The sequence below is a fragment of the Micropterus dolomieu genome, linkage group LG22, assembly GCF_021292245.1.
Source record: "Micropterus dolomieu isolate WLL.071019.BEF.003 ecotype Adirondacks linkage group LG22, ASM2129224v1, whole genome shotgun sequence".
Classification (NCBI taxonomy): Eukaryota; Metazoa; Chordata; class Actinopteri; order Centrarchiformes; family Centrarchidae; genus Micropterus; species Micropterus dolomieu.
In genome coordinates, this window is record NC_060171.1 from 29,017,482 (window position 1) to 29,029,739 (window position 12,258).

The following is a 12,258-nucleotide window of genomic DNA, read 5'->3' on the forward strand; positions in this document are numbered from 1 at the left end:
AGTTAAGGTAATTGACACAGATTTGATATCTAAATAAAAAAATAAACAGAAGAAAGAACTGTCTTAATAACTAAAACATAAAAAGAGTTGACCAAAGGCCCCTGCTAGTATCCAATACTTATGCGTTTGACTCATAACAGTTCAAAATAGCACTGTAGCAGCAAGACAGAGGGTCAGTGACCTTTGGGGAGGTGTTCTACGGGGAGAGTGATTGGTGGTTATGTAGGTTGGGACTGAACCCTTCTATAGAATTTGACCTCTAACCCTTTGTTTTGTTACCTCAAGATAGTACTGTACCCTTATATGGGTTTGAGCTTTTACTTTGCAGACTCAAACCCTTCTATGGTACCTAACATGTCCTATATAATCTATGTTTGATGTACAGAGAGACAGAGGGGTCATCGGGCTGGGTCAGTCTCCAAGCTGCTGCAGAGCTTGTAATTGATGCTTAACTGTTTGATTTAATAAACTTTTATGATCAAGAACAGTGTCAAGCAGGTTTCCTCTCAACACATCATCGCAGCATTATTGTTCGGACACCACACCCCCCTCCCCTTGAAACCTCTTGTCTTTGTCTTCCCCCATTACTCTGACACTTACCTCTTATTCTCCCACCCTGCTCAAACTCTTTCGTTCAATTGGAGTATCCACAACCCCAGACCTGAGGCTACAGATGTCAGTCCAGAAAGATTGGACCTTGGGGCACAGAACAAAACTACGAATGAGGTTTGCCACTGAAGTTTGACATTTATCACACATAGGTGACACCTCTGGGTACATGTCATGCATCTTCTCTTCAGAGTAATGGACCCTGTGTCTTAATTTTAAGTTGGATGAGACAATGTCTTGCATTATTCGAACAGGTATGTATATTTTTAAGCCTCTCTTCCTCGAGGTCATCTGGAATTGAATCCCCTAATTCATCTTCCTACTTGAACCTGCAAGTTTCCAAGGAACAGGAACTTGATTGAAATTGAATTGAAAATATAGTATTGTAGATGTGGGATATGAACTTATTTTCCTGTGGTGACACTTTCAGACAGAATGTGCTTCTGTCTTAAACTCTTAAATGTCTCCTTATGTAATCCTTAATTTGAACATAGCAGAAGAAGTTGTTATTCTCCAGTCTATATTTCCCCTGTAGGTGTGTGAAGGAAGCTCTATATATAAGTCTTCAATACAATGCATGCTGCTCCACATGAACAAGACTCCATCCATGTAAGTGGGGGTAACGGTGTGTTTCTTGGTAATGGGTAGTACAAGGAATATGGGTTTAGGTTTAAAATGAGACTTGATTTGTTTCCCAGATTGAATCAGGCCACAGAAGAAGGTAGTTATTTTATAACAGCTGATTAGTCTTAGTAGGGGCTAGTAGGGTTGCACCTGTGGAGTATGGGTAACCGTTCTCCTGCTCCATCTTTAGCCAGTTAGGTGATGGTGCTGAGGTCACAGGCCATAAAATGAGTGTGTGAAATTGGACTAGATCACAACTAATTTGGGTAATTGGATTCTGGGATGTGTATTCAGTTCTCATTAAAACCTTGGCAGGAAAGTTACAAGCAGTGCAGTGTTTGTAATTCTCTTTAGTGGATAACGTGTCTGTGTAAGAGAGCTCAAGGTACGGCAGTGACTCAAAGCCTTTGTAAACAGAGTCATGATGAGACTGAAGGATAATTTTATCTTGTCTTCATGGCCGGTAACAAGCATTTCGGTTAGTCTGGGGCCAGTTCGCTGACATCCTCAAGGCAGCCATGGGTTTCTCGGTATAACCGACAGATAAGGCTCAGTGATGTGGCTGTGAAGAGTTACCATGACAACAAATAATATAAACCAACATACTGCCCAAAAAGGTTGAAGGATGGAAGTGTGATGTGAAATCTGAACAGATTTGTAATGAACCATTTCTTTTTCTTCGCCACCTTTAAGAGTTTTGGGATGCCACATATTGTGAAAGCTCAATTGACGCCATTGCAGCAGGCTGTAATTCGTTATCTCTTCAGTCCGAGCAAAAACAACAAAAAAATCTAAGCTGTCATGTGGAGTAAAACCTAAATCTGGTTACATTTCTCTTTTGCATCTCCTTATAGTCATTTTATGGTTGTTTTGCGTCTCTTTGTAGTCAGTTTACGTCTCTTAATAGTTGTTTTACGTCTCTATGTTGTCGTTTTGCATTAGTTTGTGCTGCTCTTATATTCACAGAGAAAGAAGACATGATATTTCCTTCAGTTTATTAACCTGAGTGTGGACATAGACACAATTTTATAAAATCAATAACACATTTAGTACAAAGATGCACAGCAATACACATAGTAGTTTAAGTACACAATTCAGCACTGCATAAAAAGTACATTAAAAACATGTCAGAAATATGGGCTCATCAGAACATAAACAGTTTCATATAAATATACATTCGATATATATGCATATCAGAAACTCTTCTGCTTCCACTTGTTAACACTTAACTGCCTTCTCTGACGCTTTCTGTGCCACGCAGCTTCCTTATATTTCCTCAGAATCTCTTTAAAATATTTACAAAATCTGATAAAGACATAATTTAAGAAAAAAAAAATCATGCATTTGTGATCACGGGCATCAGTTTGTAAACAGTGAGTAGATATAGGCAACATGCAGGATGAACCGATGTCATAAGAAATCAAAGCATTTTGCGAAAGCCAGCAAAATGGCCCCAGATATAACCCAATGAGTTCACACAGTATCCCACATCTATCCTGTGTTAGTGCTACAGCTGCCACTTTGGCCTCATCCTACTCAGATTCTGTCCTCTAGAATCAAATAAGCATAGCGGAACATTAAAACCTGCCTTGCAGACGACTGGCGATCAAACCTTCGAAATTAAATCCGCCCCCCGACGTCAGAGTTGATGCAATTGTGCTCTGTCCTGTCTTTGAGTCCACTACATGTGAGCACGCATTCAAAAACAGTCTTCATCTGATCTGCTACCTGAAAAGGATCCATACAACAACCGGAGGGGATTCAACCACTGATATACTTCAGCATAGAAAGGACTTTACACCAAGGAGTTGTACGTATCACACGGTATCAATCACAAGACACACACATGCAAAAAGCAAAAATACCTACATCCTAATGAATCAAGATATTTTTCATTTCTCTAAAAAAAAGGGAGGACAGTGTTTTACCTGCATATTCATATCATTTGGAGACACCCGCCATCACTGTAGACATGGAAGGTCCTTTACACATTATCAACACAGTTCTGTGAGCTGGAAAGCTTAGAGAATACCACTTCTGTTGGATTCATCCTGGATATTGACCAAACATTCATTAACCAGTAAAAGCATTGCAGATATAATGGCAGGAATGTCTTCAATGTTAAGATTTTTTTTGTCCACAAGTAGGTTTTTTTCACAGCTGATAGACACTTTCATTCTGTATTGTTTGCCGTTAACAAGAGAGAGGTTCTGTTGAGCTATTGTACAGCGTGTTGGCTCTTCGGGGGTGTCTCACTCCGGTGCCTGGTTGCTGGGCGGTAGATTCCGCTGTTTAAAGTACTGGGTGACCTGCTGAGGCAGCTCGGCCAGGACTGACTTGGCGAGGGTCTCCTTGGGTGCCTGAGAGAAAAAGGAGCAAGAGAGCACATTAACAAAAGAAAAACACTGAAGAAAATGAAAGCTAAAAACGTTAGTACTGTAATACCGGTGAAAGTGGTCTCTTTATTGTTTGTGTACTGTTGGTCTTTTTTTCTGGCCCCTAATATCCATTGAAGGGAACACATAAAGATGTACCATGATGATGTCTTGTACCAAAACAAAGATGCACCGCAAATATTAGTCAAAATAGTTCATTTTGATGCACTTAAGATTTGGGCATTTTATTTGGTATTATTTTAAAATACAGTTTTGATGAATTTTTGCCCATCCCTGCCTCGGGTGATAGGAACACATGTAGTGACGTCATTGGTTGTTGATTCCAGTCGCAAATAATTAGAAAATATAAAATCAAATACAAATAAATAAAATCTAAAGACTTAACATTAGAACTGTTACATATCACACACTACATGACCGTGTCTGCTGACTGTAAGTGTCAATCGACCTAGCCTGGAACAGACCCGGTTCAGCTTGGTCTGATCAGTCGTGCCCTATAGTGTACTTCCAACCCTGTGGCAGCAGTTTGTGTTTCCTTTTTTAACATGACAATGCTCCCGTGCACAAAGGCAAAGCCAGGTCCATAAAGATATAGGTTTCCCAATTTGGTGTGGAAGAATTTGACTGAGCTACACAGAGCCCTGACCCCAACCTCATCCAACTATTTTGGGATGAATTGTAATATAAACTGTGGCCAACTCAGTGGTCGACCTCAGCCTGCAGCCAGGACTCAGCCAGAAATCGGGTGTGAAGTTTGAAACCTGAGGAGTAGATATAGCAGCATATTAATGCCCATGGCTTTGGAATGAGATGTTCAACAGTCAAATAGGGGTGTAACGTTGTGTAAAGTGTCTACCTACTTTTGGCCATTCAGTGGCTTTCCCACATGCCAAGGCTAACACTGAACAAATCAAAACCAGGCAGAGTCTAGTTCATGAAAGAAAATATATCCTCATTTTCCACACTGCTACATCCTCTATAGTGTCGACAGCATTGAATATTGACAACCTAGTCAAATTGTTTCTGTGCAGCAGTGGTCTGGTTCTATTGTTTGACATGGATTTTATGGCCAGTCTGACAGTTTCCATTTTTTCACTAAAAAAAGTTGCAAACTCAATAGACTTTTTGAGAGATCGGAGGTCCAGGGCTAATTATGTTGGAGGACTTGTTAGCTTCTCACGAGTGGTAAATAAGGCATGAGAATTGTTGATATTCCTGTTGATGATGTTGGCTTTTCTGCCCTTACTTATCTCAAAACTGTAAATACAAAACCTCTCTTTAAAGATGTCGTAGTGAAACTGATTAGTTTTCCTCCATTTGCTCTCAGCTGAGATGTTTCTCCATTCTGTTTTCTGCTTGCCAGAGATGCTTTTCTATCTTCTCGGGTGCAATAGAATCAATACCTTTCAGAGGTTCACAGTCGAAATGATCAAAAAGCAATTAAACATCTGACATCTGATGTTAAGCTTATTTACATAGACCTAGCTTCCTGGAAAAGACAGCTAGTATGCTCATTTAGATACTTTTTCTGACAGAAACTGATCTAGTTACGGTCTCAGGAGAAACTGACATCAAAAGAAAAACAGAAATGGTCAGAAAGGCCTAAGTTTCTGTTGTGCAAATAAAAAATACAAATTAAACTTTGCCCAAAGTGCTTTTACACTGAAAAGACACAGCAGTGTCTCACTAATTTAATAGTAAACCTGAGAGGAAGATAGTCTTCTTCATATTTTGTTTTTGACTGACATGTTTGCTCGACCCTCACAGTTCTTCTCTTCTCTGCATTACAGCACTTTTGCTTTTTGTTTCATTGTGAATCAGATTAATTCAATTTTAGATGCATTCCATCACCTTGCAGTGTACATAATAATTAATTATGTACACTGCATGTTTTCAGTGTACATAATAATTAATTATTTACACTGCAGGGTTGTAACTTTTTTATTTATTTATTTTTCTACACGTGAGAAATGTTGTCAGTGCTGTCACTATATTGGCAGTATTTACATGTTTATATGTTGAAAACCCAAAATGTTATTGATGATTGAAATGGACTTTTAAGACGGTCCCTAACTCTGCCTATATAGTGACAGGCGAGTTGGACAAACCTTCTGTTCTTTGCGCTCTCAACTGCATTATCATCTTTAGTGATTTTGAGTTGATCAAAACTGTGAAACGTCTGCCTAAAAAATCTTTGACATGGAGCTATTGAAGGTATCAGCCGCGAAAAAACGATAAATGTTAAATATTAACTGCACTAAGCTGCACTTCTCGCTATCTTCCACATGTTGGATCCCCTGTACCTATGGTACTGTAGAAAAACGAGTATAGTCATGTTTTCAGAATTTTGGCATCACCACCGAAGTATCAGTTCTCGTGACATCCCTACTGTATACACAGATACTGATACTGTATATCTGGCATAAACTAATATCTGCTAATGTATTAGCCCAGCCAATTAACCAGTCGAGCTCTATTCTCTACTAAATATCTATTACCTTGGGGAAGACTCAACTCGCTGACCTGTGGAGTTCCTCACGGCTAAATCCTGGGACCTTTTTAATTCTTTACATTTGTGAAACCAGGTAAACCTTCAAATCTGACAATTTTATTTAACTGTCTTAATTACATTAATGCCTTGATGTCTTTTGTAGGTGGATTCGACTAGGCACAGCTGTGTCGCGTTGGAGCTGCGATGCAGATATGTTCTGCCCTATGAGTAGCTTTATTTCCCACTGGAAGCGTTTCAGGAGTGGAGCGTTTAGCCTGCCTGACGTTGCTGACTTGCTCAGATTTAGCTGATTTGGTCATTTGTCCCTGATTGTTGTGCCTTTACTAAGGGTATGTATAGTTCAATTGTTTCTTTTTTTATCTGTTTACTACTGATTTACGATCAAGTGTTTTATATTGAAAATTGACAGATTCTCTATATTCCTGTGTCTTACTTCCTGCCCTGTTCTGCTCTGTGCAGCCTGACGCGGCTTCCGACAAAAATAGACTTGCTGCATTTTGGAATTGTGGAATCCAGCCTTTAGTTTCTTGCAGTTAAAAAGTCACAAAAGTTCTGGTCTTAGTACTAAATCAGATCTTCCAACAGTACTTCCCTGGTGCCTAACCCAAAGTTGATTTCCAGAAAACTAGGGGTAATTTTTGATTCCCAGTATAACTTTGAGAAACATTTTAACATTTTACGTCAACATTGCCAAATTTACCTTTCCAGCAGCTTGAAGCAAAGCTTCCATTGTTTTGTTTCCTCACATCTCGATTATTGTAAGGCATTATATTCGTGTTTAAGTAAATGCACTTTAGCACAATTACAATATGTTCAAAATTCTGAAGGCACTATTACTAAGAATTCAACTATATCAACCCAGTGCTCGCTTCATTATACTGCCTTCTTTAACAAATTTTAAAAAAGCTAATATATTCTATTACAACAATAGCTACCAACTTTCTAAGAGTATCTAATCTCCACCAACTATACCAACCTCAAGACAATAATTTGTAGTGAGCGTTAGCCTGCCAAACCTATCATTTCAAGTCACACTCATTGTTACTTTTCCTCTCTATCTCAGCTTCATTTCTCCCTCTTCCTCTTTATTATGTCTGTTGCTGTCTCTCACCCTCCCACTGAAAACTGTAATGAAACCAGCAAACACTGTGTTCCTCCCACTACAGAGGAAGTCAGTTCGCCCACCACCAGCCCACACACACACACAAAATATACAAAAAATACCAAAAATGCCTCCTGTGCACAGCATACAAATGTGCACACACAAATTAGTCCATGTGGTCACTTACTTACAGCACACTTACATGCACAGTGACACTTATACAGTAGCCTACTGTGCAAATGTTTTAGGAAGGTATGGAAGAAATTTCAAACATAGACATGTTAATAGATCACATGCATACATTTACAAAATGCAAAGTAAATGAACAAAAGAAAACTCAATCAACTCATTTGGTGAGACCCCCCTTTGCCTACAAAACAGCATCAATTCTTCTGGGTTCAGTTCCACAAAGTCAGGGGTTTTGTAGGCATATTGTCAGGATGGAAGACTTGCAGCCAAGAAGCCATACCTCCAAATTGGAAACAAGGCCAAGCGACTCAACTACGCCTGCATAGAGAAAGGAAACTGGGCTGCAGAAAAATGGCAGCAAGTGCTCTGGACTAAGTCAAAATTTGAAATATCTGGCCACAGCAGAAGCCAGGTTGTTCGCCAAAGGGCTGGAGAGCAATGCAAGAATACGGGTCTGCAGGCAACAGTGAAGGTGGAGGTTCCTTGCAAGTTTGGGGCTGCATTTCTGCAAACAGAGTTGGGGATTTGGTCAGATTAATGGTCTCCCCAAAGCTGAAAAGTTCAGGGAGAACCTTATCCATCATGCAATACCAACGGGGATTGGCAAGAACTATCTTCAGCGTGAAGAATAACAAGGAATCCTGGAAGTGATGGTGTGGCCCCCGACAGAGCCCTGACATCAACATCACAGAGTGTATCTGGGATTACATGAAGACAGAGAAGCAACTGGCTGCCTAGTGTACCTAGAATAATTGATGCTGTTTTGAAGGCAAAAGGTGGTCTCACCAAAAAATTATTTGATTTAGATATTTCTTTTGTTCATTCACTTTGCATTTTGTTAATTGATATAATATAAAATATAATCTATTAACATGTCTATGTTTGAAGGCATTCTTACTTTACAGCATTTTTACACACCTGCCTAAAACTTTTGCACAGTACTGTATGCTGATCAACACAGCACATCACACACATCACATAGTGTCTGAAATAGTGTCTCACAGTGTGTCAGATGTCTGAGTAACCAGGCAGCGCTGCTCATTAGGCAGACCCTGTGTGTGTGAGCAGCTACAATCTGAGTAGCAACAGGCTGCCATTTGGTAACACACTCACACTCATACAGCATGACATCATGTCATTAGGTAAAGCCTCTACCGCTGAACTAAGATGGAGTCAAAGTGGCTGCAAATCACATCAGCAGGTCGAAACATTATCTTAAGCTGAAGGCATTTAGGCAAGCGGTGACTAAAAGACCTCAAACTTCACAGAGATCTGTTTAGTCAGTAAACTCTGTGGATGATTCATCTCTCTTCTATTTAAAGAGACAATTGTGTATTATATTGTGAATATTTGTGTTTCTACACTGTTCCACTGAGTACATTTCACAACTGTAAAGTAACAAAGTCCATTTACTCAAGAATTTTACAGAAGTCAGAGTTTTAAAGGGGCTATATTCTTTCAATGAAATGAACCCCTTTTATCCTGTGTGAAGGGGTTGTAACCTTACATAAAAACAATCCACTCTTTGTGTTTTTCTATTACCTCTGATGGCCAGTGTGCCTAATCCTACGTGAAGACTCCGGGTTGGATTTTCTGGGAAATCTATTGGCTGTGACTGCATGCAGCGCTCCAGAGCCTCTAGCCTTCTGAATCTGTACCATACACACAGCAACAACACCACAGTCTGCTAAAACCATACAACAACCAGCTCCCAGCACAACACAAACTCTAGTATGGATAAAAACCAATAACAAAGTTTTATGTGCTGGAGCCCGTCAGGACAAACAAGAATCAGATTGATGTCAGGTGAAAACACAATCAACAAGGCTTGAGTTACGGCGAGACGTCCATTTGTTTTGGGGCCGACAAAACTGACACAGAGTTGGCTTTCATCCTATTGGACAGGTAAACTAACATTACTGGAAAACATGAGAAACATATTGTGATTTTATGCTTTAGTTGGCGTTAGTTATATGATTAGATAACGTTAGTGACGCTAATGTCGACCAGTTGCTAACGGTATCCGGTGCAAAATACTATATGTTAGTTGTATGGCTTTCCACATCATTTGTTTATACTAGCCTATGGTGATGTAAGGCAGGAGCAGCCAGCTAACTTTACCACTGATCTGCTTCTGTTTACTTTGTAGATTTCAATTTAGATTTATCGTCGTTTTACTGATACTCGGGTATATAGCTTCTCCACCTCTCAGTCGCTGTAACTAACATGACCCACATAATAAACAATTCTGCAACATAACGGTGCAGGACAACAACACAGAGGAAGACCCATCCACTACAGTAACATTACTTACTACAGTCTAACTGTTATAAAGTGTGGCAACAATCTCATAATAATAATACAACAATATTCAGTCTAGCTCACTAACTGTTTTGTTATTATTCAATCCAGTTTTGCTGTGCTGACATTGCTGTGCCTCTGGCGAAAGACAAATAGTTACTGGAAAGGTGCAGGGGAAAAATATTAGTTTAACTTTGCAGTGGGAGTTTCCAGCATGTTGTGTGAAGCTGTCTTCTGTATTTCGGTCTCTGTGTGTCCGATTTTGTTTGCTTGTGAGATCGAGCACGCATACGAGCACAGAACACGTTGTAATCTGAAAACCGCACTGCTAGTGACCACTGAAAAAAGAAATAGAGCCCCTTTAAGTAATCATTCTCAATCATACATCAATTATCAAACCAATATTTAAACACAAGCCTGCAATTCTGTGGCAACTTAGGGACAGTAGGCACAACATTGACATAGTGTAACATTTTAAGTTGATATGATAGCAAACGAAGCAAAAAAGCTACAATGCTTTTATACACATCCAGCAGATATGGGCCATCATTATTTAGATATTAGATATTTAGAGTTGTGTATGTTCACTCTCTTTTATCTCTGTGTTGGTCTCCACCAACTCCTCAAAATCTGACTCTTTAGATGTTAAATGATACGTTCACCAGCTAGTCTCTATCTGTGTCTGTGGCTGAGTGCTGTGCAGGTAGCCTAAAGTGGGTTGTAGGGAGCGAACGGGAGTGCATGTACCAAGCAGTCAACCAAACAGAATCTGATAACATCTGTGTGGTTGTTTGCCAGGCTACTGTCAATCAAGTCTGATCAAATCACACAGGACCGGGTGGGTGTAGTATCTTAAAAATATTAAACTTTCAGAGAAATGCAGTGCTGATCACCCATCGCACTGCAATATCTGAATGATGCAGACAGCTACAGCGACACCCATTTAAGATTTCAGGATAGCAACAAGGATACCTCTGACTAGAGTTTTTTATAATGTGTCTGTAGATGTATAGTACCGTATAGTATTTATGTTTTTGCTAAACTGGACTTTGCTATAGAGCACAGTGCAAGAAGTATTCAGAAGTCAAAGATCAAACAAATCTAAATTGTTTCTTGTCCTGTTATAGTAAACCACAACCATTTAGTACTGGAAGTAGTTCTATTTCTTTTTTTCTTTAGTTCAGGTTCCATGTCACCCTCCCGATCTTCACAGTCTGAGACCAATACTCACATTACGGAAATCCCTAAAAGGGACGAACTGCACAATGTCCCGAACAGCCTCCTCTCCTGTGTTGGACCTCAAAACACTGGCGTCTCCATCTAAGAACTCCATGGCAGCAAAGTCTGCATTGCCCACGCCAATGATAATGATGGACATGGGTAACTTAGACGCCTGTACGATGGCGTGACGCGTCTCGTCCATATCGCTGATGACACCGTCTGTTATAATAAGGAGAGTGAAGTACTGCTGCAGTGGGGAAGAGGGATGGTGGGAGGGAAGAGATGGAGAGAGAAATTAGGCAAAGGAGAGCGAGGGGATACAAGGGGAAATTGGAAAATCCCATTTTCATGTAATGTCACTGCTAAATCTCAAATCTCTTCTAAAGTCAAAATGCATCAAGAGAAAAAGATAGGGAAAATCAGTTACAGTGAGTGAGAGTGACATAGTGTTGCGGAGGCGAAGAAGGAAGGCTAGGACAAAGGCCAAGACATGGGAGAAATGAAAAAAGCAATTAAGGATATTTCAGAGAGCGTTAGGAGTGACAGTGCAGAGGAGACAGGAGCTGGACAACACTGCATGAGGGGGAGAAAAATAGAAAGCAGAATGAAAGCTTTTCTGCATTACAGCAAGTTAGGCTCCATTCATATGACAGAGCACACCATCTGTTCCTGGAAAAAAATTATGGACGAAAAAAAAGTACACAAATGAATCCGGAGATGAAGAGGGCACGATGAAAAAAGAAAGGAACCAACAGTGAACAATCTGAAGTGAACCAGGAGGAATAAGGACCAGGCTGCGGTATAAGACTCAAATATCCTGTAAACATGTTGTAATCGAAGCGGGTTGGTTGTTTTTTCTTGTTTGATTTTTTTTTCTATATATATCTATATCTATCTATATGGTGATTATGAAAGTTTGTGTAAACTGAAATAAAGGCCAAATGATTCATGGCCCAGTATGGAGATGGACTATGCAGACAGATGGCACTCATCCTGTTTTTCTTATCTTCATTTACAAAAGACAAACATACACAAATGAAAACTTAACCACTTTCAGGAGACAATGTCCTGTCGATGAATCCACATTTAAGAAACTACTATCACTATTTGATTGTATTCTGAAATTAATTAATTAAAAAATATATTTTCTTATCACAGAAAGGTAGCACCAAACTTGTTTAAAGGGGCAGCCAACCAACTAAACTAATACTGACTATGATCTTTTACAAGTGGGGAGTAGCAATGCTACTTTGGTCAGGTGAATCTTCATGGGTAGAATACCCCCCCCACCCCGCCCCCCGCCC

The 12,258-nt window shown here is 39.8% G+C and overlaps 1 protein-coding gene across 3 annotated transcripts in view; it reads right to left on the bottom strand.

The window, feature by feature from the left end:
* Positions 1-2,226: 2,226 nt before the first annotated feature.
* The window catches only part of cpne2 (copine II), a 56,199-nt gene continuing 46,167 nt past the window's right edge, over positions 2,227-12,258 (bottom strand). The window contains exons 15-17 of one of the 3 annotated variants that reach the window (XR_006822763.1): positions 10,965-11,201; positions 3,162-3,593; positions 2,227-2,961 (exon numbers count right to left, since the gene is read on the bottom strand). Coding sequence is in view for 2 of the 3 variants with exons in the window: in XM_046037337.1 (XP_045893293.1) it covers positions 3,486-3,593; positions 10,965-11,201 (345 nt within the window). In the remaining variant the exon portion in view is untranslated. Of the gene's footprint in view, positions 3,594-10,964; positions 11,202-12,258 lie in introns of all 3 variants that reach the window. The other 2 variants (XM_046037337.1, XM_046037338.1) reach the window with 2 other exon arrangements.